Below are 25,413 nucleotides of genomic sequence, written 5' to 3'. Positions count from 1 at the left end.
CTGTGTAGTCTGTTGTTTCGGGTGCTGGCACGATGATTCTGCAGAAGCGGTACCTCGGAATAGTAAAAGGTATCCCGCTGTCATATAATGCTAGTGAATTTAAAATGCACCCTGGAGACGAGGACACAAGTCGATTTGGGTCGTCCCAAACTATCAAGCTTTTTTTTTTTGTTTTTTTTTTTACTCGTTTGGTAAAAGTGACGCGATAAAAATGGTGTAAAAATCGGATACAAAATTTTCAGCGTTTATGACTTTATAAGTGTACCGCGTTGTTGCTTTAAATGCAGATCTTCTGATCACGTCTTAAAAGAATGCAACAGTAAGGTGGAAAATGTGCGCGCTCTGCTGGTAATCATTCTTTTTCGAAAGATACGCTCTGTACCAACATCTCTTACTGTGTAAACTACGGTGGGTCACACTTTTTATAGTCTATTGTGTCCAGTGCTCAAATCTCGCATTGCGGCCGGTGTAAATAAAAAGTGATGTAGCAAAAGCAAGATTTTACGTGTCTCACAAATTTATCACTATGCAATAATGTTGCTTGTAGGTATTACGATGACCAAAATAATTTGCCCACCAACCCCTTAGCTAGCCCCGATAGCCCCTTGAACCACATTAACTGTTAATATCTCGACACTTTTGATTTTGTAAAAAATGTAAAACCTAAGCAAATGGAAGAGACCAAATTTAATTTAATTTACTTTAACATCAGAAGCATACGAGATAAGTGGACTAATTTTAAAGATTTAATTTTAATTAATGGATACTGTCCGTTTGACGTAATTGGAATAACGGAGACGTGGCTTTCAGAAATTGATGATACTAATGAATTTTCCATCCCAGGTTTGCAAGTTATTCATATTGAAAGAAAATTAACCAAGTCCTCTGGTGGCATGTCTCTTTACATCCGGTCAAGTCTAAAATTCACTTTTCTAGTTTTATTTATTTACTACAAAAGAAGGCAATAGTTTTTGGGGACTTCAATTGTAATTTACTAAATGTTAGCAATAATAATGATTTTGATACATTCTTTGAAACATTTACCTCAAGTGGTCATCTTCCAACAATCCTTTTTCCGACTAGAGTTGATCCTATGAGGTCTACCGCTACTGTAATTGATAACATTTTTGTATCCACTTCCCTGGGAAAGGTTTTGTCGTAGAAACTTCAAAAAAGGCTCATTCGATTGGAAATTCAAAGGGCTAGTGCCATTTTTAATAGTCGAAAGTGATTGGTGGGCAACTAGCCCCCCCCCCCCCCACGCCCATCATTTTCCCAAACAAATCCAATCAAAATTTTGAGATTTCCATTTTGTTCAGCGTAGTTGATTTCTTGATAGAAAATATGTTTTTGAGGAGAACAATCCCCCACAACCCTTAGGGCAAGGGTTTTAAATTATGCCCTGGGGGCGTAAAAGGTTTTTATAGAAGGCATTGTCGTAGAAACTTCAAAAAAGGCTCATTCGATTAGAAATTCAAAGGGTTAATGCCCTTTTTAATATTTAAAATTGATTGGAGGTCAACTAGCCCCCCCCACGCCCATCCGTCCTCCAAACACATCCAATAAACGTTTTGAGAAAGCAGTTATCTTCAGCGTAGTTGATTTTCAGTTAGTAATCATTTTTTTGAAGGGAATAATCCCCCAAAGCCCTCAGGGCACGGGTTTCAAGTTACGTCCTGGAGTCATGTAAGGATTTTATAGATGGTATTGTCGTAGAAACTTCAAAAAAGGCTCATTCGATTGGAAATTCAAAGGGCTAGTGCCCTTTTTAATAGTCGAAAGTGATTGGAGGGCAACTAGTCCCCTCCCCCCACGCCCGTCATTCCCCCAAACACATCCAATACGAAATTTTTTGAAATACATTTTGTTAATCCTAGTTGATTGTCAATTAGAAAATATGTTTTTGAGGAGGACACACCCCCACAATCCTCACGGCAAGGGTTTTAGGTTGTACCCTGGGGGCATATAAGGTTTTTATAGAAGGCGGTGTCGTAAAAACTTCAAAGAAGGCTCATTCGATTGGAAATTCAAAGGGCTAGTGCCCTTTTTAATTGTCGAAAGTGATTTGAGGAAAGTGACATCCAATCAAAATTTTTAGACAGTCATTATATTAAACGTAGTTTTAAGTTCTGGAAAGAAGGTCTTTGAGGATGACAACTCTTCCACAGCCCTCAGAGAAGGGTTTTAATTTAAGGATTTTTCGAATCTCGCCCATCACTTCTTATAGACGGGATGCTCGTATAAAAATTAAAGATGGTTCATTTGATTAGAAATTGAAAGTTCTTGTTCACTTTTTAAGAGAAAAAAGAGATTGGAGGGCAACTAGCCCCCGCCCCCCTCCTCCACGCCCTAAATGCATCAGATAAAAATTTTGAGATAGACATTTTGTTAAAATAGTTCAAAGTTCTGATAACAAAAAACTCCGGTGTCGACACAGCCCACCAGGGCCCGGGGGTAGGCGTTGTAAGTTATGCCCTGGGGGCATATAAACAATCAAACAATCATTAAATAAACAATCAATGCAAACAAACATACAATAGATATTAATTTAAATTAATAAATAAATTTACTGCTGATATTAATGTAAATTAGTAAATAAATTTCTGCTGGGTGGAATTTAACGCGGGGGAATTGTCAGCAAGAAAAGAAAATGTTCTTTAATGGGGGAGGAATTTCCCAGGGGTGGGTATTCCAAATGCGAATTATTCAGGCAGGGGACGACTAAACCTATTCGATAATATTCTAAATTTTACATCTGAAAGTAAAGGGAATAGATAATCAACAAAGAGGTCAGGCATTGTACGTTACAGTCCTTTAGATAATTTTCTAAATATCTTTAGAAAAAAGACATGTTCAAGACAGATTGTCTCCTTGTGCACTTAGGTTTCTCTAGCTGGTCATTTATGCATGTAAGGGGGGAGACTTCCCCCCACCTCTTCCGACGGTAAGTTTTAAGTTTTCATCTCAAAGCTTAAATATGAACGTAATGCGATAAAAGTATAACTCAAAATAACATATATAGAATAATATATGCACATACCACGGAACAATTAATCAAAATTGCATATTATGAGTTGAGGCTCACTCAAATGATGGCCCAGGGGGCTCACCATTCCACAATCTATGAAATCAATCCTGCAATAACTAAAAATATAAAGTATTTTTGAGTATTTTGACGTCTTCCACAATTCAAACGGTCCAACGCTCTACAGCCCAATGAGTATGTCTAATCTCCTAAATAGGGAACGGAGGAGATAAGTGAAGTTCCGCCCCGTATTGGATGAGTCTCTAACCTCGCCCTCCCCCTCTCCTGCTGTCTACGCTAAAATTTTCTTCTTTATGCCAACTACGCTGCCCCCACCCCAAAGACTTTAATAAGGTAAAGTTTTGTATGGGAAGAACACATAGTAAATCTATTATAATTATCCAATTATAAGGTTAAAATACATACTCTGTGAAAGATGCAAAATACCTTTGGCACACATAATCCTATTAAGGTCAATTCCAAACAGTCGAGATCCCATTGTGTCAGCAAGTGAAATGGTCTAAACCCCGTTATGGAGATATTTTTTCAATCTGTTCATTGTTGTCAATCGCTGTCCACAAGTTATGCAAGCTGTCTATTGTTCATATATAAGGTTTTTATCAAAGATGTAATCGTATAGACTTTGAAAAAAGCCTCATTCGATTTAAATTGAAAGTTCTAGATCCGTTTTTTAAAGTAAAGAATGCTCGGACATTAAGCATCCCCCCCCCCATGCCATAAAAACTTGAAACCTTTTGCAATCAAAAACGAAAAAAAAGTAATTAATAAAAAAAAAACTTTTCGAAAAACGACTTTTTCAAAGAAAAGTACAGGTTAGTTTAAACTTAATATCAAGAAATACAAATACCTTTTAAGATTCAAACTCAAAACGACCAGAACTTACTACTAAAGAGTAAATGGAACCCAAAACGAACAGGAATTAAACAAACAATCATAGCAAAAAACATAAAACAAGTAATAATATAAATGAATAAATAGATATTAAAGCGAGTAATGCTTAGATTGAATATTAAAATCAAAATTAAAACGAAAACAAATATTTTGCTATTAAAGTATAAATGAAACTTAAAACGAACAGATATTAAATAAACAATCAAAGCGAACAAACATACAATAGATATTAATGTAGATGAATAAATACACCTTAAAACGAGTGAAACTTAAATTGAATATGCAAATCAAGTTTGAATCGAATAAAAATAACTACAAACAAGAGTTTGGGTATCGCCTCACTGCAGAAGCCTAAAACCTACTGTGTCATTGGCGTTTTACTGAAAACGAATTATATTACAAATGTTTTCTTTTGTACTTAACATTGAAAATAAATATTAAAATTACAGTAAAATTTTGAACTGATGAGTTTTCAGCAATTAATATCATTATGCATCAAATATTCAGTTCAATTTATTAGTTCTTTCCAAGATTGGTCAAGACAAATATAGCTTCACTACAAACAAAATTTTGATACTGCCCCCTTCTTTAACTTTAAAAACCTAAAGCCTTCTGCGCCATTGTCGCTTCACTGAAAACGAATTACTCGTATAATACAAATTTATTCTTTTCCAATGCTTACAGCATTGAAAATGAAAATAAAAATTACACTGAAAAAAAATCTTTAACTGATGGATCTTTCAACAATTAATATCATTATATATCTAATATTCAATTTGATTTTGTTTATACTTTCCAAGACTGTTCAAGACTAATATAGTTTTCAGTAAGGCGCCAATGACGCAGTAGGTCTTTGTCTTCTGCAGTGAGGCGATACCCAAACTCTTGTTTGTAGTTATTTTTATTCGATTCAAACTTGATTTGCATATTCAATTTAAGTTTCACTGATTTTAAGATTTATTTATTCATTTACATTAATATATATTGTATGTTTGTTCGCATTGATTGTTATTTAATTTCTGTTCGTTTTAAGTTTCATTTATACCTTAATAGCAAAATATTTGTTTTCGTTTTAAGCTTGATTTTCATATTCAATCTAAGCATAACTCGCTTTAAAATCTATTTATTCATTTATATCATTACTTGTTGTATGTTTTTTCCTATTATTGTTTATTTAAATTCCTCTGATTTTGGATATAAGGAATTATTTAATAGCAGTGTATGATTGTTTTGAGTTCGAGTTTTAACAGGGATTTGTATCTTATTATCTTAAGTTTAAAATTGCCTTTTACAATTCTTTTAAAAATTGATTTTCCGGAATGTTGTTTTTTTAATTAATACCGTAAAAATGACCTATATAAGTTAGTTTGCAAAACCAGTAGCGTTATTGACCTAATTAATTATAAAAAATACAAAAACTTATATACCAAACTCGTCCGGGAAGCAAAAAAATTATTATTATTCAAAAATCTCTCACTGCAAAGGGAGCTTGCAAAAAATTTGGTTCACAATAAATGAAATTCTTTAAAAAAAAGAAGGAAATCAAGATCTATACCTATTAACCTTACGGACATCAGTGGCAGATTAATTGACCCAATTTCAGTACCGGATGCTTTTAATAATTATTTCCCCAATATTCCAAAAGCTAACTGCTGTTCCCCCTCCGAGTCAGTACACCCTAGCAAGAATCCCAGATCCATGTTTTTCTCTCCAACTGATAGTGAAGAGGTGCTTCATGTTATCGAATATCTCTCTAATAGTAGTACACCTGACTTCTTTGGCGTAAGTAATAAGCTTCTTTGGACCATATCTTTCGATGCTTGTCAACCCATTGTGCACATAGCAAACCTGTCTATGACCAATGGAGTCTTCCCAGAAATATTTAAATCAGCAATTGTTATCCCGATTCATAAAAAAGGCGATCCGTCTGAAATAATTAATTATCGTCCAATCTCACTTCTCCCAGTCATATCTAAAGTGCTCGAGAGAATTATCTTCCGACGTCTTTCTTCCTTTTTATTTGGGATTCATCCTTCAGATTCGTTAATTTCTCCTCATCAATTTGGCTTCCGTTCTAAGTATTCCACTATTCATGCACTAATTGATACAACAAAGTTTATTTGTCTCCAACTAGACCTTAATAATACCGTATGAGGATTATTTCTGGATTTTTCTCAGGCCTTGACATGGTTTATCACAGTGTTTTATTAAGCGGACTCAATGACTTAGGGATTCGTGGAATTCCTTTCTCATGGTTCGGCTCTTATCTCTCTGGTAGAGTACAGAGTGTGAGTCTGGGCGGCATGACTTCGCATCCCCTACCTGTCCGGAAGGGTGTCCCGCACAGCTCTGTTCTTTGTCCAATACTTTTCTCCTTTATATTAATGATTTGGCTACGGACCTGGGTCCATCAGTGCACCCAGTACTTTTTGCTGACGATAGCAACTTTTTCATCACCGGCCCTAATTTACCATCCGTCGTCACCTCTGCTCAAATCCTTCTAAATAGAGTACAGGAGTGGTGTCTCGTTAACTGCATGATCATTAACAGCAAGAAAAGTCAGGTTGTATTATGTCAAACCCCTTACAAAAAAATGAAGCTCAGCAAGCACTTGGCCTAAAATATTCCACCAATCTCCTCCCGCAGGTCGAAGTTGCCAAGTTTCTTGGTGTCCACATAGACTCATCCCTATCATTTGCAACACATATTTCCTACATCAGAGCCACAATCTTGCGACAGGTAAGTATGATTAATCGTGTGAATTATTTTCTTCCTCCTGATATCCTTGTCACCCTTTATTACTCTTTTATTTACCCATATATGTCATACTGTGGATCGGTTTGGGGCAACACTTATCCTTCAGTTACCAACAAATGAAAATCAGCCCAAAACCGTGCCATCAAAGCGCTTTTTCGGCTGCCCCGACTATATCCCACCCAGGACTTGTACTCCGATTTTAGTATTATCCCTCTTGAACAAATCATTAAAAATTTAAATCTATCCCTTGCATACTCCGCTTACCATAAAAATCTTCCTCCCCAATTATTATCTGATTTTAATTGTAATAATTCTGAAGGCCTCTGCCTCTGTTCACCCAACCGTTTTTTTATCGTCCCCAAGTGTGTCTCTAGTTCCGCCCAGTGATCTCCCATTTATAAATCTATACTTCAATGGAACATAATACCCTCCAGTGTCGAGCTATCCACAAGTTTTCGAACGCTGTATAACAATGTTACTAAGCTTTGATATTATAATTCTCTAAATTCTTAATCAACTTGATTTAATTTACCCGTGTTTTCACTCTTTTTTTCTTTTTTTTCTCTCTTCTTCATTTTCAATTTTTGGTTGTTATGGTCCTCAACAAGTTTACTTCCAGGATCCTTATTATTATTGGTGTTATGTTTTATTTTTATTTGAATAAATTGAATTGAATTGTATTTGTAGAGTTTGAATTCTACGTTGCGGTTGACTATTGCCTACCTGTAGCCTACGGTAGTTTTACCAAGTAGATTTACCAGTAATTTACCAATCAGTTTTACAAAGGTAGATTTACCAAGTTTTATATTTACCGGAACTCTTCTTCCGAATTTGTTTTTTCCAAATTTATTTTTAATCAATTTTTTTTCTTCCGAAAATAGGTTTTTGTCAAGTTTTAATCTGAAATTGAAAAATTCACCCAAAGCTCATTTCAGATTGACCAAAAGCTCATTTTTTTTTTTTCTAAAGATTAAACCCAATCGGCCTTAATGTAAAAACAATGAATTCAGGTTCCTATCGGATTAATTCCATAAAGCTAATAGCAGAGTAAACTAAACCTCAAGGGATAGGGAAGTTAAGCAAACACCCATTAAAATAAAAGGGGGAGGGGGGAGGTAGGATTACTGAAAAGAGGGAGAGGAACAGAGAAAGAAATCGAGACACATGAAGAAAAGATGAGGAGACTACAAAACAGGAAAAGGTACAAACTAACCAAGTGATGCAGATTAGGTTAATAATCTAATACAAAATAATATAAGACAAAGCTAGGGGGAGGGGGAAGCTTCCCAAGAAAGTCTCAAAAGATTAAACAAGAAAAAAATATGTTAAAACATAATTTTATATTAACGCTAGTTAAGATATAGTTCCAACGTGATGAAGAAGTGACAGCCTAACTTAAAGGTAGTGAGGATGTCCTTAAAGGGACTTGAAAGGGGTTGACGATTGTCTTTATTGATGGTTGTCATTCTAAGAAGGGGATATTATTAGCCAATTATTTGGGAGATTGAATTATTTGGGATAGGGTATCTGTAAAATACAAAGCGGTAATTCAAAATTTTGTTTTATTTTAATTATTTTATTGTTTTATTTGTTTTATTTTTATTATGAATGGTTTACTTACTCTATCATTATTAAGATCAGCTCTGGGGAAATAGACTAGGGACGGAAAATACAAGATTTCACGGCCCGATTTTGAGCGTGTTAGACTGAACGAAGGAGGCATCTGCTGCCTCACCCAAACCTACCCCTGTTATCTATCACCCAAAACTATTACGCCTATTTCCCAGACATTAATAGGACAAATAAGATAAATCGGGTGTAAATAAATTCACGTGGAAAGCAAATAAAAAACACGCTGTTTGACATACAAATCGTTTTCAGTCAAGAACAGATGGCACTTCAGTCTCTAGCGGGCGTTTGCGACACTTTAAATTGTGTTGATTTCTTTTCGTTTTAATTTCAATTTTTTTTACAGTCAATCAATTTATTTAATAAATAGATTCACAACAATAAACACTTTAACATGGTCTCCCCCGTAGGCTCTATGGCCAAAAAAAAAAACAGGGGATAAACAAAATGCAAGACGTACATAAAAAAAAAAACATTTGTAATTGCAAGGATCCTCAATTTTAAGAGACTCAAAAAGACTATAAGAGACCTGATTATCCATTTTCATTTCTGCTGATTCAGAATTAGATTATTGATATCATTTCATGCATTTAATTTCTTTCATTTATTTTATTTCAATTTATTTCATTTCATATAAATTACGTTTGACGTTGATCGTTTAGGGTTTCGAGATTGCTCTCTATTTTCCTTGAAATACCTCTTTTTGAAAAATGTTTGCTTTCAATTAATGATTATAAATATCGGCTGTAAGATAAACACCAAGAAAGAAAAACCTTAGTAAAAAGAGAAAATAGAAGTAAAAAGAGATTTGTTGCTGTTAACCAAACTCAACAATAATAGGAAAATTAAAAGACAAGGGAAAAATAGGAAAATTAAGGGAAAGTTATTAAAATTGAGAATTATATAGAATAAAGAAGAATAAAGAAAATTAAGGGAAATGAATCCTATAAATGTATAATGTCTGAAGAAATGAACGAATTCTACTGGTGTAATAAAATAGCTTGCCTTGAAACAGAATAAAAAAAAATATAACTATATTTCATAATAGAAAGTATATTTATTTACTGCAATGGCTTTAAGGTAAAATATGTTTAATATGTTACATATGTTTAAGGTAACATATGTTTAACTTATCATGTGTTAAGGTAAAATATATTTATTTATGACAGTGTCGTTAAGGTAGCATAAGCATGTCAATATTGAAAAAAATGAATTGAATAATCAAGGAGCTATAAAAAAAAAGAGTTAAAGTCGCAGCATTATTTCATGTTAAACGCAATAAAATGTAAGGAAAACGTTCTGCAGCAATGGCAATCAATGTTTGAAATGACGAATAGAATAATAGATACAATATTTTATACACCGGACCCGGCAGGGGGTTTTGACGGCAATCAAAGGTTTGACATTGTCATATATGTCAAGGAACTTTCCTAGCTGTTCATAACGAACAGGAAGTAAACAGCGATTCTTGTCAGTAGTAAACGAAGCTTCAAAGAAAAGGAGGTTCCAAAAGCAAAGTACGCATAACTTGTGTGTATTGTATATTTATGACTCTATAATGTGAATTAAATGGAAATGTGCAATTATGATTTTTGTTCTGTTGACAAATGTATTGCTAGTACTCTTTGAAGTATACTGGGTGTCTAGTTAGTATCGAGTAAAATATAAACGAAAAAAATTTTTAAATTCAAGTAGAAGTAAAAAATAACATTATTAAACAGTTCGTGGTAACGAACTGTAAGTAAGGAGCGAGCCGGCTCAACAGTAACCGAAACTAAAAAAACGGAATTTTGGTAACAATAGATACATCAAAAGAATCAGATTTTTATACTGATGTCAAATATATAAGTTTCGTCAAGTTTTTGCCTATTTTCGAAAAAAGGGGGAACACCCCCTAAAAGTCATAGAATCTTAATGAAAGCCACGCCATCAGATTCAGCGTATCATAGAACCCTACTGTAGATGTTTCAAGCACATATCTGCAAAAATGTCGAATTTTGTATTTTTTTCCAGAAGAAAGTTCACGGATGCGTGTTTCTTTGTGTTTTTTTTTTTTTTTTTTTTTTTTCCTAGGGGTGATCGTATCGACCCAGTGGTACTAGAATGTTGCGAAAGGAGTCCTTCGAACGTAAATTAAAAGCTCTAGTGCCCTTTTTAAGTGACCAAAATAAATTGAGGGTAACTAGGCTCCCTCCCCCTCCCCCGGGTCATTTTTTCCAAGGTCACACGATCAAAATTTTGAGATTTTCATTTTGTTCAGCATAGTCGAAAAATATATAACCTGTCTTTAGGGATGACTTAATCCCCCGCAGTCCCCTTGGAATAGCTGCATGTTATGAACTTTGCCCATTGTTTACATATAATATTGGTTACTGGGAAGTATACATACGTTTTAAGTGGGGATTTTTTTCTGAGGGGGGGGGGTTGGGGAGGGGGTTATGTGGGAGGTCCTTTCCATGAAGGGGGACCGGATTTTCCAGCATTATTTAAAAAACAATCAGAAATTAAACTTTTAAAAAAACTATTTTTTTCATCTGAAAGTAAGGAGCAACATTAAAAATTAAAATGAACAGAAACTATGACGTATATGAGGAGGTTCGCCCCCTCATCAATACCTCGCTCTTTACGCTGAAGTTTTTTTTTGTACTTTCAAAAGAGTTATTTATTCCAATCAAATGGCCCTTGTGAATCAGGGGGTCATTCTTAAAGATTTGGAACGCAATTTTAACTTTAGCGTAAAGAGCGAGGTTTTGACGACGGGGCGAACCCCCTCGAAAAACGTTGTAATTTCGGTTCGTTTTAATTTTTAATGTTGCTTCTTACTTTCAGTTGAAAAAACTTGTTTTTTTTATTTAATAACTGAAATGAAACGGAAATTATCCAGTATATCAGGGGTTCTGTTCCCCTCATCTGCAGACCCTCCTCCACTCTTTACGCTAAAGTTTTTTTTTTGTAATTTACTGAAAGCTATGTGGGATGCCACCATCCTCTCGTCTCCGCTCTTTACCTTAAAGTTTAACCTTTTCTTAATTTTTTTTTTTTAAAGAAAAGGGGCTCATTTAGTGAGTTTGCTTTTCAAAATAAAATGGAATATAATTGAAATTAATTATACTCTTAGCAAAAAGAACTGAAATTCTTCTTTCGTTCCATCAGTAACCATACTGAACGCTTCATCATGTGTTTTGCTTCATTAAATTTATTATAAAATAATAAATTGTAGACAATATATATATATATATATATATATATATATATATATATATATATATATATATATATATATATAAATATATATATATATATATATATATATATATATATATATATATATATATATATATATATATATAGTTATAGTTATTTGGTATGTTATTGTATATCATCAGCATATTAATGGATTTTGTATTTGTGCTATTATTTATGTAATTGCAACATCAAATACGATCATTATATCTAAATATTTAAATTTATTTTTCCAGATATCGTGACCAGTTTACTGTGATCCCAATTCTTGTAGGTTCCTTGTCTACTGATAAAGAAACACTCTACGGTCAAATATTATCGAAGTACTTGGCCGACCCTGAGAATTTATTTGTGATTTCGTCGGATTTTTGTCATTGGGGAGACAGATTTAGCTATAAGTATTATGAACCTTCTGCTGGCCCCATCTTCAAACAAATTACGCAACTTGATAAACAAGTAAGGTTTTTTTTTCAGTTTATTTTGTTTGGTTCTTTATTAATTATTTTGTCTATTTTTGTTTTATCCTCTTTTTTTATGCAAATATGCTTGTGGTTTTGTTGATTTCTTTGTAATAATGTCTTTATTTGGCTTAAAGCCTAGATAGAGTTGGTTAACTGCGTGATTTACCTATACATTTTTTTTTTGCAATAATTTAGTGAATCTATATGATATTTTTGTCCCTTATTTTTACGTTCAAAACTACCTTCTCCTTCTAAACTCTCAATTTACCTAACTTTTACATTTGCTGTGTTTGCTTCTTAACGATAATCTAAAAAATATTTTGACGGCCTTACAATTTCGTGGACTGGGTGGGAGGTCTTGGGGCTTTAATGAGTTGGTAGTAGTAGTAGTAATAGTATTATTAATAAATTTTTTTTTTTTTGCTCAAAGTAAAAAAGGCAAAACTAATAAAACATACAAAGACATCTACAAAATCATGTAAAGTGGAAACAAAACCACTCTTAGAACTGTGGTTCCAAACCTGGGGTACGCGTATTCCCAGGGGTACATAAAAGCCTGGGGGAGGAGTACGTGAAAAAATATTAGTCATGGCGGAATCAATATGGCAGGGTTGCCATGGAGATTACGTTCGTGACATTTTGTTACGTTTTAAGTAAAAGTTACTTTTTATGTTTTGGTCCTAAAAACGCTACACATATGCTACATTTTTTAATAATCAATGGATTGTTCATTTTTTGAGAAATGTATTTTTCCCCGAGTTTCCTATTTATTTTCACTGTCATGAGAATGGGGGTTTCTTTCACTCTGAGATCCAGTAATATTAGCAAACAATTATTCAATCATTTGGAGGAGAAAACACCCGTTTTGCTGGCTTGCATAGTAGGCAAGGATATCATTCTCATTCGTGGAATTATCAGTTGCAATGCTGAGAATGTAAACAGATTCCGCAGTCAATATCTCAGTGTTGCGTTCGTATTGAAGCGGGTAGCGGGTAATTTGCATAATTACACTGGTCTACAGTGGTTCGGCAACAACAATCAAATTATTATTGTAATTATAATAGTAAGTCTCATTAAAGTTTTCAAGGTATCTGACAAGATTGAGTCCATGATAAAGAAAGTACAATTTTTGGAACTAGTGTGAAGAGGCACACTTCATAGTTTCCTGATGTAGAACAATCTCAAACTATCAAAGGAAGCCATCTACAGAATCCTATTAAATTTATATAAAAACCGTTCTACAGATCACTCATAATTTTTAGATTCTTGCTATCAATATATAAATCCAGCTGTCAGATCTCAATCAAAATTAATGGAAACCAAGAGCTAGTACCGGTATGTCTAGACACATTCAACTTCTTTAAAGCATCTACCTTATTAAAGTAACCATAAAGTAAGTGTTAGTACTGGCTTTGTCTGGATAGATACAACCTCATTAAAGCAACTGCTATATTTAAGTAACCATAAAGTAAGTGCTAGTGCTGAATTGTCTGGACACAATGGAACTTCTTTAAAGCAATTCCCATATTAAAGTAACCTTAAAGTAGGAGCTACAAATGAATTAGATGGACACACACAACCTCTTTAAAGCTTCTGCCATATTGAAGTAACCATTAAGCAAGAGCTGATACTGGGTTGCCTGGACAGATGCAACCTCTTTAAAGCAACTGTCGCATTAAAGTAACCTTAAAGTAGGAAGTAGTATTGGATTGTCTGGACACATACAACCTCTTTAAAGCAACTGCCATATTAAAGTAACCATAAAGTAAGAGTTGATACTGGGTTGCCTGGACAGATGCAACCTCTTTAAAGCAACTGTCGCATTAAAGTAACCGTAAAGTAGGAGCTAGTATTGGATTGTCTGGACACATACAACCTCTTTAAAGCAACTGCCATATTAAAGTAACCATAAAGTAAGAGTTGATACTGGGTTGCCTGGACAGATGCAACCTCTTTAAAGCAACTGCCACATTAAAGTAACCTTAAAGTAGGAGCTAGTATTGGATTGTCTGGACACATATAACCTCTTTAAAGCAACTGCCATATTAAAGTAACCATAAAGTAAGAGCTGATACTGGGTTGCCTGGACAGATGCAACCTCTTTAAAGCAACTGCCGCATTAAAGTAACCTTAAAGTAGGAGCTAGTATTGGATTGTCTGGACACATACAACCTCTTTAAAGCAACTGCCATATTAAAGTAACCATAAAGTAAGAGTTGATACTGGGTTGCCTGGACAGATGCAACCTCTTTAAAGCAACTGCCACATTAAAGTCACCTTAAAGTAGGAGCTAGTATTGGATTGTCTGGACACATAAAACCTCTTTAAAGTAACAGCCATATTGAAGTAACCATAAAGTAAGAGCTGATACTGGGTTGCCTGGACAGATGCAACCTCTTTAAAGCAACTGCCACATTAAATTAACCTTAAAGTAGGAGCTAGTATTGAATTGTCTGGACACATACAACCTCTTTAAAGCAACTGCCTTATTAAAGTAACCATAAAGTAAGAGCTGATACTGGGTTGCCTGGACAGATGCAACCTCTTTGAAGCTTCTGTCATATTGAAGTAACCATAAAGTAAGAGCTGATACTGGGTTGCCTGGACAGATGCAACCTCTTTAAAGCAACTGTCGCATTAAAGTAACCTTAAAGTAGGAAGTAGTATTGGATTGTCTGGACACATACAACCTCTTTAAAGCAACTGCCATATTAAAGTAACCATAAAGTAAGAGCTGATACTGGGTTGCCTGGACAGATGCAACCTCTTTAAAGCAACTGCCACATTAAAGTAACCTTAAAGTAGGAGCTAGTATTGAATTGTCTGGACACATACAACCTCTTTAAAGCAACTGCCTTATTAAAGTAACCATAAAGTAAGAGCTGATACTGGGTTGCCTGGACAGATGCAACCTCTTTGAAGCTTCTGTCATATTGAAGTAACCGTAAAGTAAGAGCTGATACTGGATTGCCTGGACAGATGCAACCTCTTTAAAGCAACTGCCACATTAAAGTAACCTTAAAGTAGGAGCTATTGGATTGTCTGGACACATACAACCTCTATAAGCAACTGCCATATTAAAGTAACCATAAAGTAAGTGTCGGTGCTGAATTGTTTATATTCTTGCAACCTCTTTAAAGTAACTGCTATATTAGTAAAGTAAGTGATGGTACTTGATCGTCTGGACACATAAGGTCCCTCTAAAGCATTTGTCATACTAAAGTTACCATACCGTAACTGCTAATACTGGATTGTCTGGACATATAGAACCTTTTTAAAGCAACTGCCACATTAAAGTAACCATGAAGTAAGTGCTAGTGCTGGATTTTCTGGACACATGCAACATCTTCAAAGTAACTGCCATATTGAAGTAATCATGAAGAAGAGTTGTTACTGGATTGTCTGGACACATGCAATCTTTTTAAAGCATTTGCCATATTAAAGTTACCATAAGAGCTAGTACTGGGTTGTCTGGATAGATACAGCCTCTTTAAAGCAAGTGCCACATTAAAGTAACCTTAAAGTAGGAGCTAGTACTCGATTGTCTGGCCAAATGCAGCCTCTTTAAGTATCTGCCATATAAAATTAACCTTAAGTAAGAGTCAGTGCTGAATTGTCTGGACTCGTGCGACCTCTTTAAAGTCACTGCTTTATTATTAAAGTAAGAGCTGGTACTTGATCATCTGGACAAATGCAACCTGTTTAAAGCATTTGTCATACTAAAGTTGCCATAACGTAACAGCTAGTACTGGATTATTTGGGCAGATGCCCAGACAATCAAGTTATAGTAACCGTGAAATAAAAGTTGATACTTGATTATCTGGACACATACAACCTCTTTAAAGCATTTGCCATACTAAAGTTACGATAAATTAAGAGCTAGTCCTGAATTGTCTAGACAGATACAACTTATTTATAGCAACTAATACATTAAAGTTACCCTAAAGTAAGATCTAGTACTGGATTGTCTGGACGAATACAAGGTCTGTGTAGCAACTACCGCATTAAAGTAATCATGAACTAAATATTAGTGCTGGATTGACTGGGCACATAGAATATCTTTAAAGGAGCTTCCATATTAAAGTGACCAAGAATTAAGAATTGGCCCTGTATTATCTGGGAATGTACTAACTCTTCAAAGCAACTGCCACACTAAAATAAACATTACGTAATTGCTGGTCCTGGTTTTCTTGACACATCCAACCTCTTTAGAGCAAATGCCATACTAGAGTAACCATTAAGTAATTGCTGGTCCTGGTTTTCTTGACACATGCAACCTCTTTAAAGCAACTGTCATACCAAAGTAACCATAAAGTAAGAGCCGGTGCTGGATTATCTGAACACATACAACCTCTTTAAAGTATTTGCTATATTGAAGTAACCATCAAGCAAGAGCTAGTGTTGAAGTGTCTAGACTGATACAACCTCTATAAAGGAACTGCAAGTAAAGACATTAAAGAAATATGTCTTGGAAGGTGCAACCAACTATAGTGAAAAGGGAAATATAAAATTGTCAAAAAGATTGTTTGACTTTAATGCTTCTAAGAAAGTGGCCTGTAGACCTGTTAGGAAACAAGTTTTTCCTGTAATTCATGTAACTTGTTGTGGCGTGGTTTCTTTTATTGACTTATAACGGGTACTAGAAATTTAAATCTCTGTTCTATCTGCCCTTGTTTAGATTTTCTTTGACCACTGCTGCTGTAAACTGTTGTATTCATAACTTACTTCTTCAGTTTGGTCTTCTACTCTCGTAATTTGGAGTTTGAAACAGAAGTAGGTGAAAATAAACTTTTATGCTTAACTTCATACACAAGTAATGTTGTGGCTATTGGGAACTTGACATAGAGGTAGGCGTGGTCTCAGAATGAATTTTTGCACGTGAGATTTTGTTTCTGTGAGGTGTGAAGCGGATTTAGGTTTTCTTTGACCATTGGCTCGATACGTTTCCCTACGGATGGGCTCTATTGGACCCAAGATCATCTTTGGCTAGACTAAAAAAATGGATTTGTTTTATTATTTTAAATTTCAGCAATGGATTTTGTTATAAATCTATTTTTTTAGTTTAGCCAGAGATGATCTTGGTTCCAACACAGCCCGTCCGTACCTACGGATGGGCTGTGTGGGTAAAATGTAAGTTGGTTAAATATAAGTAAAAGGAAGTACTCTTGGGAATGATATAACCATCAACCCTAGCTGTACACTGATACCAGGTCGAGTTTATGCTGGAAGGCTAACCTCCACCACCTAAAAAGGCCATAACCTACCTCATACCACCTAACCTCCCAGGATAAGGCCTTGTTGACCAAACTCATTCTCGAGTGAAAGTGACAAAGTTTATAGCCTATGCACAGGAGGATCTTCTTTGTTCCTTTTTTGTATGTGTTTCCCATTGTTTGACGGTGAAATGCTTCTAAGAAGGCATTGCTTCTAATGCTTTTAGTGATTATGTTATATGAGTTTGGAGATAGAAGATTGATTTATTTGTGTATTTTTGAGTTTGCCGCGGTTGTTTTAGGTTTTTATTTCTCATCTTCCAGTTTTTGGACTATAATTTAGTCTTTGCTATCCCCATTCTTCTTAACTGTTGGTTTAACTCTTTTGCGCTCTAGCCAAAATTGGCTCTTAGGTTTTGCCCCAGGAAAATTGGAAATTACGGCCAAAAGTAATTTCGACTTCAATTTGAGCCCCCTCCCCCTCAGGAAAAAACTTCTTATTTGATTGGAAATTGAAAGGGTTACCGCCCTTTTTAACAGTCGAAAGTAACTGGAGGGTAGCCAGCGCCCCTCCCCCCCCCCCACGGCCATCATTTCTCCAAACACCAATCAAAATTTTGAGATAGCCAATTTGTTCAGCGTAGTTGAAAGGTCCGAAAATTATGTTTTTGAGGATGAACCTCACGCCCCCACAGCCCTCAGGGCAAGGGTGGTAAGTTGTGCCCTGGGGGCATATAAGGTTTTTAGAGAAAAGGGTTGTCGTATAAACTTCGGCGGGGGCTCATTGGATTGGTAATCAATTGTTCTAGTGCCCTTGTTAAGATTTAAAGTGATCGGAGAGTAGCTACCCTCTCCCCTCAAACGTCGATGCATCTGATTGAAATTTTGAGATAGCTATTTGTTAAAAAAAAAATAGTACAAAGATCATAGGTAGCGTAATTGCGCTGCCTAAGTAAAGAGCGATGTGGGCACGATGTTTCTTTTTGTGGACCAGCGCACTTCTCATAGAACAAATTGTGGTAAAACTTTGAAAGGGGCACATTCGATTGCAAATTGCAAGTTCTTATCCCTTTCTAATAGTTGATAGTGATTGTAGGGCAACCATCCCCCCCCCCCTCCACGCCCTAAATATATCCAATCAAAATTTTTAGATAAGCATGTTGTTCAGCGTAGGGTTGTAAATTATGCCCCGGTGGCATGTAAGGGTTTCTATGAGAAGGGTGGTCGCATAAATTGCGGAGGGAGCTCATTGGATTGGAAATTGAAAGTTATTGTGCTCTTTTTAATAGTCGAAAGTTATTGAAGGGTAACCCCCCCCCCCTTGCCCATCATTTCTCCAAACACATCCAATCGAAATTTTGAAATAGCCATTTTGTTAAGCATATTTTAAAGGTCCACCGATTATGTCTTTTGGGGTGACAACTCCCCCCCCCCCATAACCATCAGAGCATGGGCAATAAGTCATATTAGTTACGTAATAAGTCATATAAATAATATTAGTTAACATTTAAGGTTTTTATAGAAAGGGTGGTCGTATAAACTTCGGATGTGGCTTGTTCAATTGGAAATCAAAAGTCCTAGTGCCCTTTTTAAGAGTCAAAAGTGATAGGAGGGCAACTAACCCCACCCCACGTCTTTCCCCCAAATGTATCTGATATAAATTTTGAGATACCCATTTTGTTCAAAATAGTTTAAAGACCATGTAATAAGGCAGTCGGGGTTGAAATAGCCTCTCAAAACCTGGGGCAAGGGTTTTAAGTTATGCCCCGAAGGTATGAAAGGTTTTCATGGAATGGGTGGACGTATAAACTTTGGCTAGTGCTCATTTGATTGTAAATTGGAAGTTATAATGCTCTTTTAAGAGTCAAAAGTGAAACGAGAGCAAACAGCCCCCCCCCCTCCCACGACCATCATTTTCCAAAACACATCCAATCAAAATTTTGATACGCCTACTTTCTTTAGCATTGTTGAAATATCCTGTAATTATACCTTTGGGGACGTCAACTCCCTCACAGCCCCCATAACAAGGACTGTAAGTTATGCAATTTGTTCACTGTTTACATATAGTATATGTTATTGAGAAAGGTATGCATATTGACCTTTACTTTCCACAAAGACAAAAGGCATTCAGTTAAGCCTTTCAGAGAAGGTTGAGGGGAGTGTTGAACTAAATCAAAACACGTTATGCGTATACAGGCTGTCAAAATGACGTAACACAGGAATGACTGAGTATATAATTTGGAACTTTCAGGAAGTGATAAAGGATGATGATCAATGGACCAAAAAGGTAATATTTGTACGCTAGTACTACTACTACAACTACCACCACTACTACAACTACCACCACTACCACTACTAGAGCTACCACCACTACTACAACTACCACCACTACCACTACTAGAGCTACTACCACTACTACTGCTTCCAGTGCTGCTACTACAACCATAGTACTAAATTTGAAATACTGAGGGGAAATTTGAATTTCATTCAAAAGGCACTATGTACATGACCATTGTCAAAAGAGCGTATCTAAAGAATGGATTTGAGTATTAAGTAGGAGCTTTCGGAAAATGCTTAAAGGGGAAGATCAATTGACCAAAAGTCAGTATGTGCATGCTACTGCTAATACTACTACCGCTGCTACATTTGCTACTACCACAACTGCTGCTACTTCATCTACCACCTCTATTGCAACTACTTGTAAGACTAAGAGCATTAAGATGAACGATGTTCAAATCACCAAAACGGAATAAACGTACTAGTAATTTTACAATTGAAATTTCTATAACAATTGACACGAACGATATTAAGGCTGAATGTCTATAGAATATTAAGGGGGAGTTTTAATTAAGGAAAAGAACTATGTGCATGCAGGTTTCAAAGGGGCATATAAGCAATATCGTAGGCATGTATAATAGCTAGAAGTATCATTAAAACTTTTAAAGGAGCTAATTCGATTCAAGATTAAAAGTTCTAGTGCCCTTTTTTAATAGTAAAAAGAGATTGGAGGGCAAGAAGCCTTCCTCCAAAGCCCATTCATTTTCCAAACGCATCGAATAATAATTTTGAGACAGCAATTTTGTTCAGCAAAGTAGAACAGTCCAGCCGCTATGTCTCTAGGGATATTGGGTATGTCAACCCCTCTCCACAATTATACAATTGGTCCATTATGCTTTAAAACCAAATCAAAAGCCACTGTGTATATTGTTGCCAATAAAAACCTCAGCAATTTATCGAGAACCACTGGGGGTATTAATTTGAAACTTTCAGGGCTACTACTATTACTATTTCTTCTGTTACAATTTAAATCATAGGCAGCGCGCTAGCGCTGCCTATTTAAAGAACGATGTGGCCACAATGTGTTTTTTTTTTCTTCTTCTTCTTTCTTCGACAGGCACTTTGTATCGAAGGAGTTGTCACAGAAACTTCGAAAAGGGCTCATTCGATTAGAAATTGGGATGGCTAGTGCACTTTTTAATAGTCGAAAGTGATTGGAGGGCAACTAGCCCCACCCCCACGCCCATCATTCCCCCAAACACATCCAATCAAAATTTTGAGATAGCCATTTTGTTCAGCGTAGTTGATTTCCAGATAGAAAATATCTTTTCGAGGAGGACACTCCCCCACAACCCTCGAGGCAAGGGTTTTAAGTTATGCCCTGAGGGGATATAAGAACAATGTTGGCACAATGTACCATATATTATTTTTTTACTTTAAAGCAGGGCACTTCATATGGAAGGGGTCGTTGTAGAGACTTCAAAAGGGGCTTATTCGATTGGAAATCGAGAGTTCTAGGGCCCTTTTTATAGTCCAAAGTGATTGGAGGGTAACTAGCCCCCCCCCCCACGCCCATCATTCCCTCAATCAAATCCAATCAAAATTTAGAGATATCCATTTTGTTCAGCGTAGTTGATTTCCACATAGAAAATGTGTTTTTGAGGAGGATACTCCCCCAAAACCCTCAGGGCAAGGATTTTAAGTTATGCCCAGGGGGCATATAAGGTTTTAATAGAAGGCGTTGTCGTAGAAACTTCAAAAAAGGCTCATTCGATTGGAAATTCGAAGGGCTAGTACCCTTTTTAATAGTCGAAGGTGATTGGAGGGCAACTAGCCCCCCATGTCCATCAGTCCCCCAAACAAAATCAATCAAAATTTTGAGAGAGACATTTTTTTCAGCTTAGTTGATTTCCAGATAGAAAATATGTTTTTGAGAAGGACACTTCCCCACAACCCTCAGGGTAAGGGTTTTAAGTTATGCCCAGGAGGCATATAAGGTTTTTATAGAAGATGTTGTCGTAGAAACTTCAAAAAAGGCTCATTCGATTGGAAATTCAAAGGGCTAGTACCCTTTTTAATAGTAGAAAGTGTTTGGAGGGCAACTAGCCCCCCCCACGCCCATCATTCTCCAAAACACATCCAAGAAAAATTTTAAGATAGCCATTTTGTTCAGCGTAGTTTATTTCCGGATAGAAAATATGTTTTTGAGGAGGACACTCCCCCATTACCCTCAGGGCAAGGGTTTTAAGTTATGGCCTGGGGGCATATAAGGTTTTTATAGAAAGCGTTGTCGTAGAAACTTAAAAAGGCTCATTCGATTTGAAATTCAAAGGGTTAGTACCCTTTTTAATAGTTGAAATTGATTGGACGGCAACTAGCCCCCCCCCCCTCCCAGGCCCATCATTTCCCCAAACATATCCAATCAAAATTTTGAGATAGCCGTTTTGTTCAGCCTAGTTGATTACCAAATAGAAAATATGTTTCTGAGGAGGAAACTCCCCCACAGCCCTCAGGGCAAGGGTTTTAAGTTATGCCCTGGGATCATGTAAGGTTTTTAAAGAAGGCGTTGTCGTAGAAACTTCAAAAAAAGCTCATTCGATTGGAAATTCAAAGGACTACTGCCCTTTGTAATAGTCAAAAGTGATTGGAGGGCAACTAGCCCCCCCCCCACGCCCATCATTCCCCCAAACACATTCAATAAAAATTTTTAGATAACCATTTTGTTCAGCGTAGTTGATTTCCAGATAGAAAATATATTTTTTGAGGAGGACATTCATCCATTGCTCTCGGGGTAAGGTTTTTAAGTCATGCCTTTAGAGCATATAAGAACGATGTTGCTACAGCGTATCATTTATTATTTTTTTCCTTCAGAGAAAGGCACTTCACATGGAAGTGGTGGTCGTAGAAACTTCAAAAGGGGCTCATTCGATTGGAAATTGAGAGTTGTAGTGCTCTTTTTAATAGTCGAAAGTGATTGGAGGGGAACTAGCCCCCTCCCCCCCCCCCCACGCCCATCATTCCCCCAAACACATCCAATCAAAATTTTGAGATATCCATTTTGTTCAGCGTAGGTGATTTCCAGATAGAAAGTATGTTTTTAAGGAGGACACTCCCCCACAACCCTCAGGGCAAGGGTTTTAAGTTATGCCCCTGGGGCATATACGGTTTCTATAGAAGGCGTTGTCGTAAAAACTTCAAAATAGGCTCATTCGATTGGAAATTCGAAGGGCTAGTACCCTTTTTAATAATCGTAAATGATTGGAGGGCAACTAGCCCCCCCACATGCCCATCATTCCCCCAAACACATCCAACAAAAATTATTAGATTGCTATTTGTTTCAGTGTAGTTAATTTCCAGATAGGAAATTTGTTTTTGAAGAGGGCACTCCCCCACATCCCTTAGGGCAAGGGTGTTAATTTATGCCCTGGGGGTATATAAGGTTTTTATAGAAGACGTTGTCGTAAAAACTTCGAAAAGGGCTCAATTGATTTGAAATTGGAGTGGCTAGTGCCATTTTTAAGTCAAAAGTGATTGGAGGGCAACTAGCCCCCCCCCCCACTCCACGTCCATCATTCCCCCAAACATATCCAATCAAAATTTTGAGATAGCCATTTTGTTCAACGTAGTTGATTTCTAGATAGAAAATTTGTTTTTGAGGAGGATACTCCCCAACAACCCCCGGGGCAAGGGTCTTAAGTTATGCCCTGAGGGTATATAAGAACAATGTTGGCACAATGTACTATGTATTATTTATACATAGAAAATATATTTTCGAGGAGGACACTCCCCCACGACCCTCAGGGCAAGGGTTTTAAGTTATGCCCTGGGGGCATATAAGGTTTTTTTTATAGAAGGCGTTGTCGTAGAAACTTCAAAACAGGCTCATTCGATTGGAAATTCAAAGGGCTAGACCCGTTTTAACAGTCGAAAGCGATTGGAGGGCAACTAGCCCCCACGCCCATCATTCCCTCAAATAAATCCTATCAAAATTTTGAGAAAGCCATTTTGTTCAGCGTAGTTGTATTCCAGATAGAAAATATGTTTTGAGGAGGACACTCCCCCACAACCCTCAGGGCAAGGGTTTTAAGTTATACCCTGGGGGCATATAAGGTTTTTATAGAAGTCGGTGTCGTAGAAACTTCGAAAAGGGCTCATTTGATTAGAAATTGGAGTGGCTAGTGCCATTTTTAAGAGTCGAAAGTGATTAGAGGGCAACTAGCCCCCCCCCCCACGCCCATCATTCCCCCAAACACATCCAATCAAAGGGCTCATTTGATTGGAAATTGGAGTGACTAGTGCCATTTTTAAGAGTCGAAAGTGATTGGAGGGCAACTAGCCCCCTCTTCCCATGCCCATCATTCCCCCAAACCCATCCAATCAAAATTTTGAGATATCCATTTTGTTCAGCGTAGTTGGTTTCCAGATAGAAAATATGTTTTTGAGGAGGACACTCCCCCACAACCCTCGGGGCAAAGTTATGCCCTGATGGCATAACTTAAATGCTAAACCCTATGCTTTCTAAAAGCCAGAATATAATTATTACTTTATTCATAAAAATTCTTTTAAATGTTTTCACCTTTATAACTTTAAGAAATCGAAAATTAATTACGATTTTAAGGAATAAATATCGTCATATTTATAGAAAATGCATCTAATAGAAATTTTGAGACAGCCATTCTATTCAAAATAGTCTAAATATCATATAACCTGGCTTTTGGGGTTGAAACAAACCCCACAGATAAGGGGCGAGGATTGTAAGTTATGCCCAGGGGGTATTTAAGGTTTTTATGGAAGGGATGGTTGTTTAAGTTTAGAAGAGGCTTTGTCTTTCTCCCTGAAAAAGAGTATGTCAATATAAAAAAAAAACTTTTTCCACAAAATAAGTTTTTCAGAAAAAAGCAAAGAACTCCATTAAACCAAAAGTGAACAAAAATTTAATCAAATTATTTACCAAGGATACAACTACCACAAATCAGTATCAATAAAAAAATATAACCCAAAACAAACAGAAATTAAAATATGTCAAACTCAAAACAAGCAGAAATTAATATGAGTAGGGTTCTAAACCCCATGCGTTCTAAAAGCTAGAATATAATTTGTATTTTACTGAAAAAAATTCAAATGAATTGAGTGAAAATAATGTGTATGGTCAATTTAATGAAAAAAATAGAATTAAATAATCTATCAAGCATACAACTACCACAAATCAGTATCAATAAAAAAATGAAACCCAAAACAGAAATTAAAATATGTCAAACTCAAAACGAGCAGAAATTAATCTGAGTAGGGTTCTAAACCCGATGCTTTCTAAAATCTAGAATATAATTTTGTACTTTGTTCAAAGTTTTTTTTTTTAATGTTTTCACTTTTATAACCTTAAGAAATCAAAAATTAATTAAGATTTTATGGAATAAATATAAGCATATGTACATGAAACTGACAATGCATTTTTTTTCCCGTAAATTCATTTGATTTTTGTTTCAGTCCTTTACTGAAAACGTTTGACACTAAGAGCTCAAAATTCTAATCTATGGCCAAAAAAATTTATTCGTAATTAATTATATTTCTAAAAATAACTTTGAAAGCAGTGGCGTTGTTTCATACGGGCAATGATTTGGAAAAAAAATAATTGTATAGACCATGCTCTTGACTTTTCGGATGGCAGGGGCGAATCTAGGATTTTAAGGGGGGGGGTGCAAAATAGGTTTATCCTATAAAAACAATTTAGGGGTGGCGCAAAATAGGTTGATCCGATAAACTTGCGTTAAAAACAAGTTTAATTAAAGCGAACTAGGGTTATTTAAGTAAATTACACTACTTTAGACTACGCTAGGGGGCGCGTGCCCCCCTGGATCCACCATTGTCGGTTGGAGGTCTATCTTGCCCCCTCCCCCCC

The 25,413-nt window shown here is 36.0% G+C and overlaps 1 protein-coding gene across 2 annotated transcripts in view; it reads left to right on the top strand.

Moving 5' to 3' along the window:
- Nucleotides 1–25,413, top strand: part of LOC148949773 (protein MEMO1) — a 153,804-nt gene that overhangs the window by 70,321 nt on the left and 58,070 nt on the right. For both annotated transcript variants that reach the window (XM_089093746.1, XM_089093745.1), the window contains exon 6: nucleotides 11,803–12,022. In XM_089093746.1, the coding sequence (XP_088949872.1) occupies nucleotides 11,803–12,022 (220 nt within the window). The remainder of the gene's footprint in view (nucleotides 1–11,802; nucleotides 12,023–25,413) is intronic.

This window comes from Artemia sp. Qi Xiang Cuo, chromosome 8, assembly GCF_049724085.1.
Source record: "Artemia sp. Qi Xiang Cuo chromosome 8, ASM4972408v1, whole genome shotgun sequence".
Classification (NCBI taxonomy): domain Eukaryota; kingdom Metazoa; phylum Arthropoda; class Branchiopoda; order Anostraca; family Artemiidae; genus Artemia; species Artemia sp. Qi Xiang Cuo.
The sequence above is the reverse complement of the archived record's forward strand: the minus strand, read 5'-3'. Positions and strand labels throughout refer to the sequence as shown.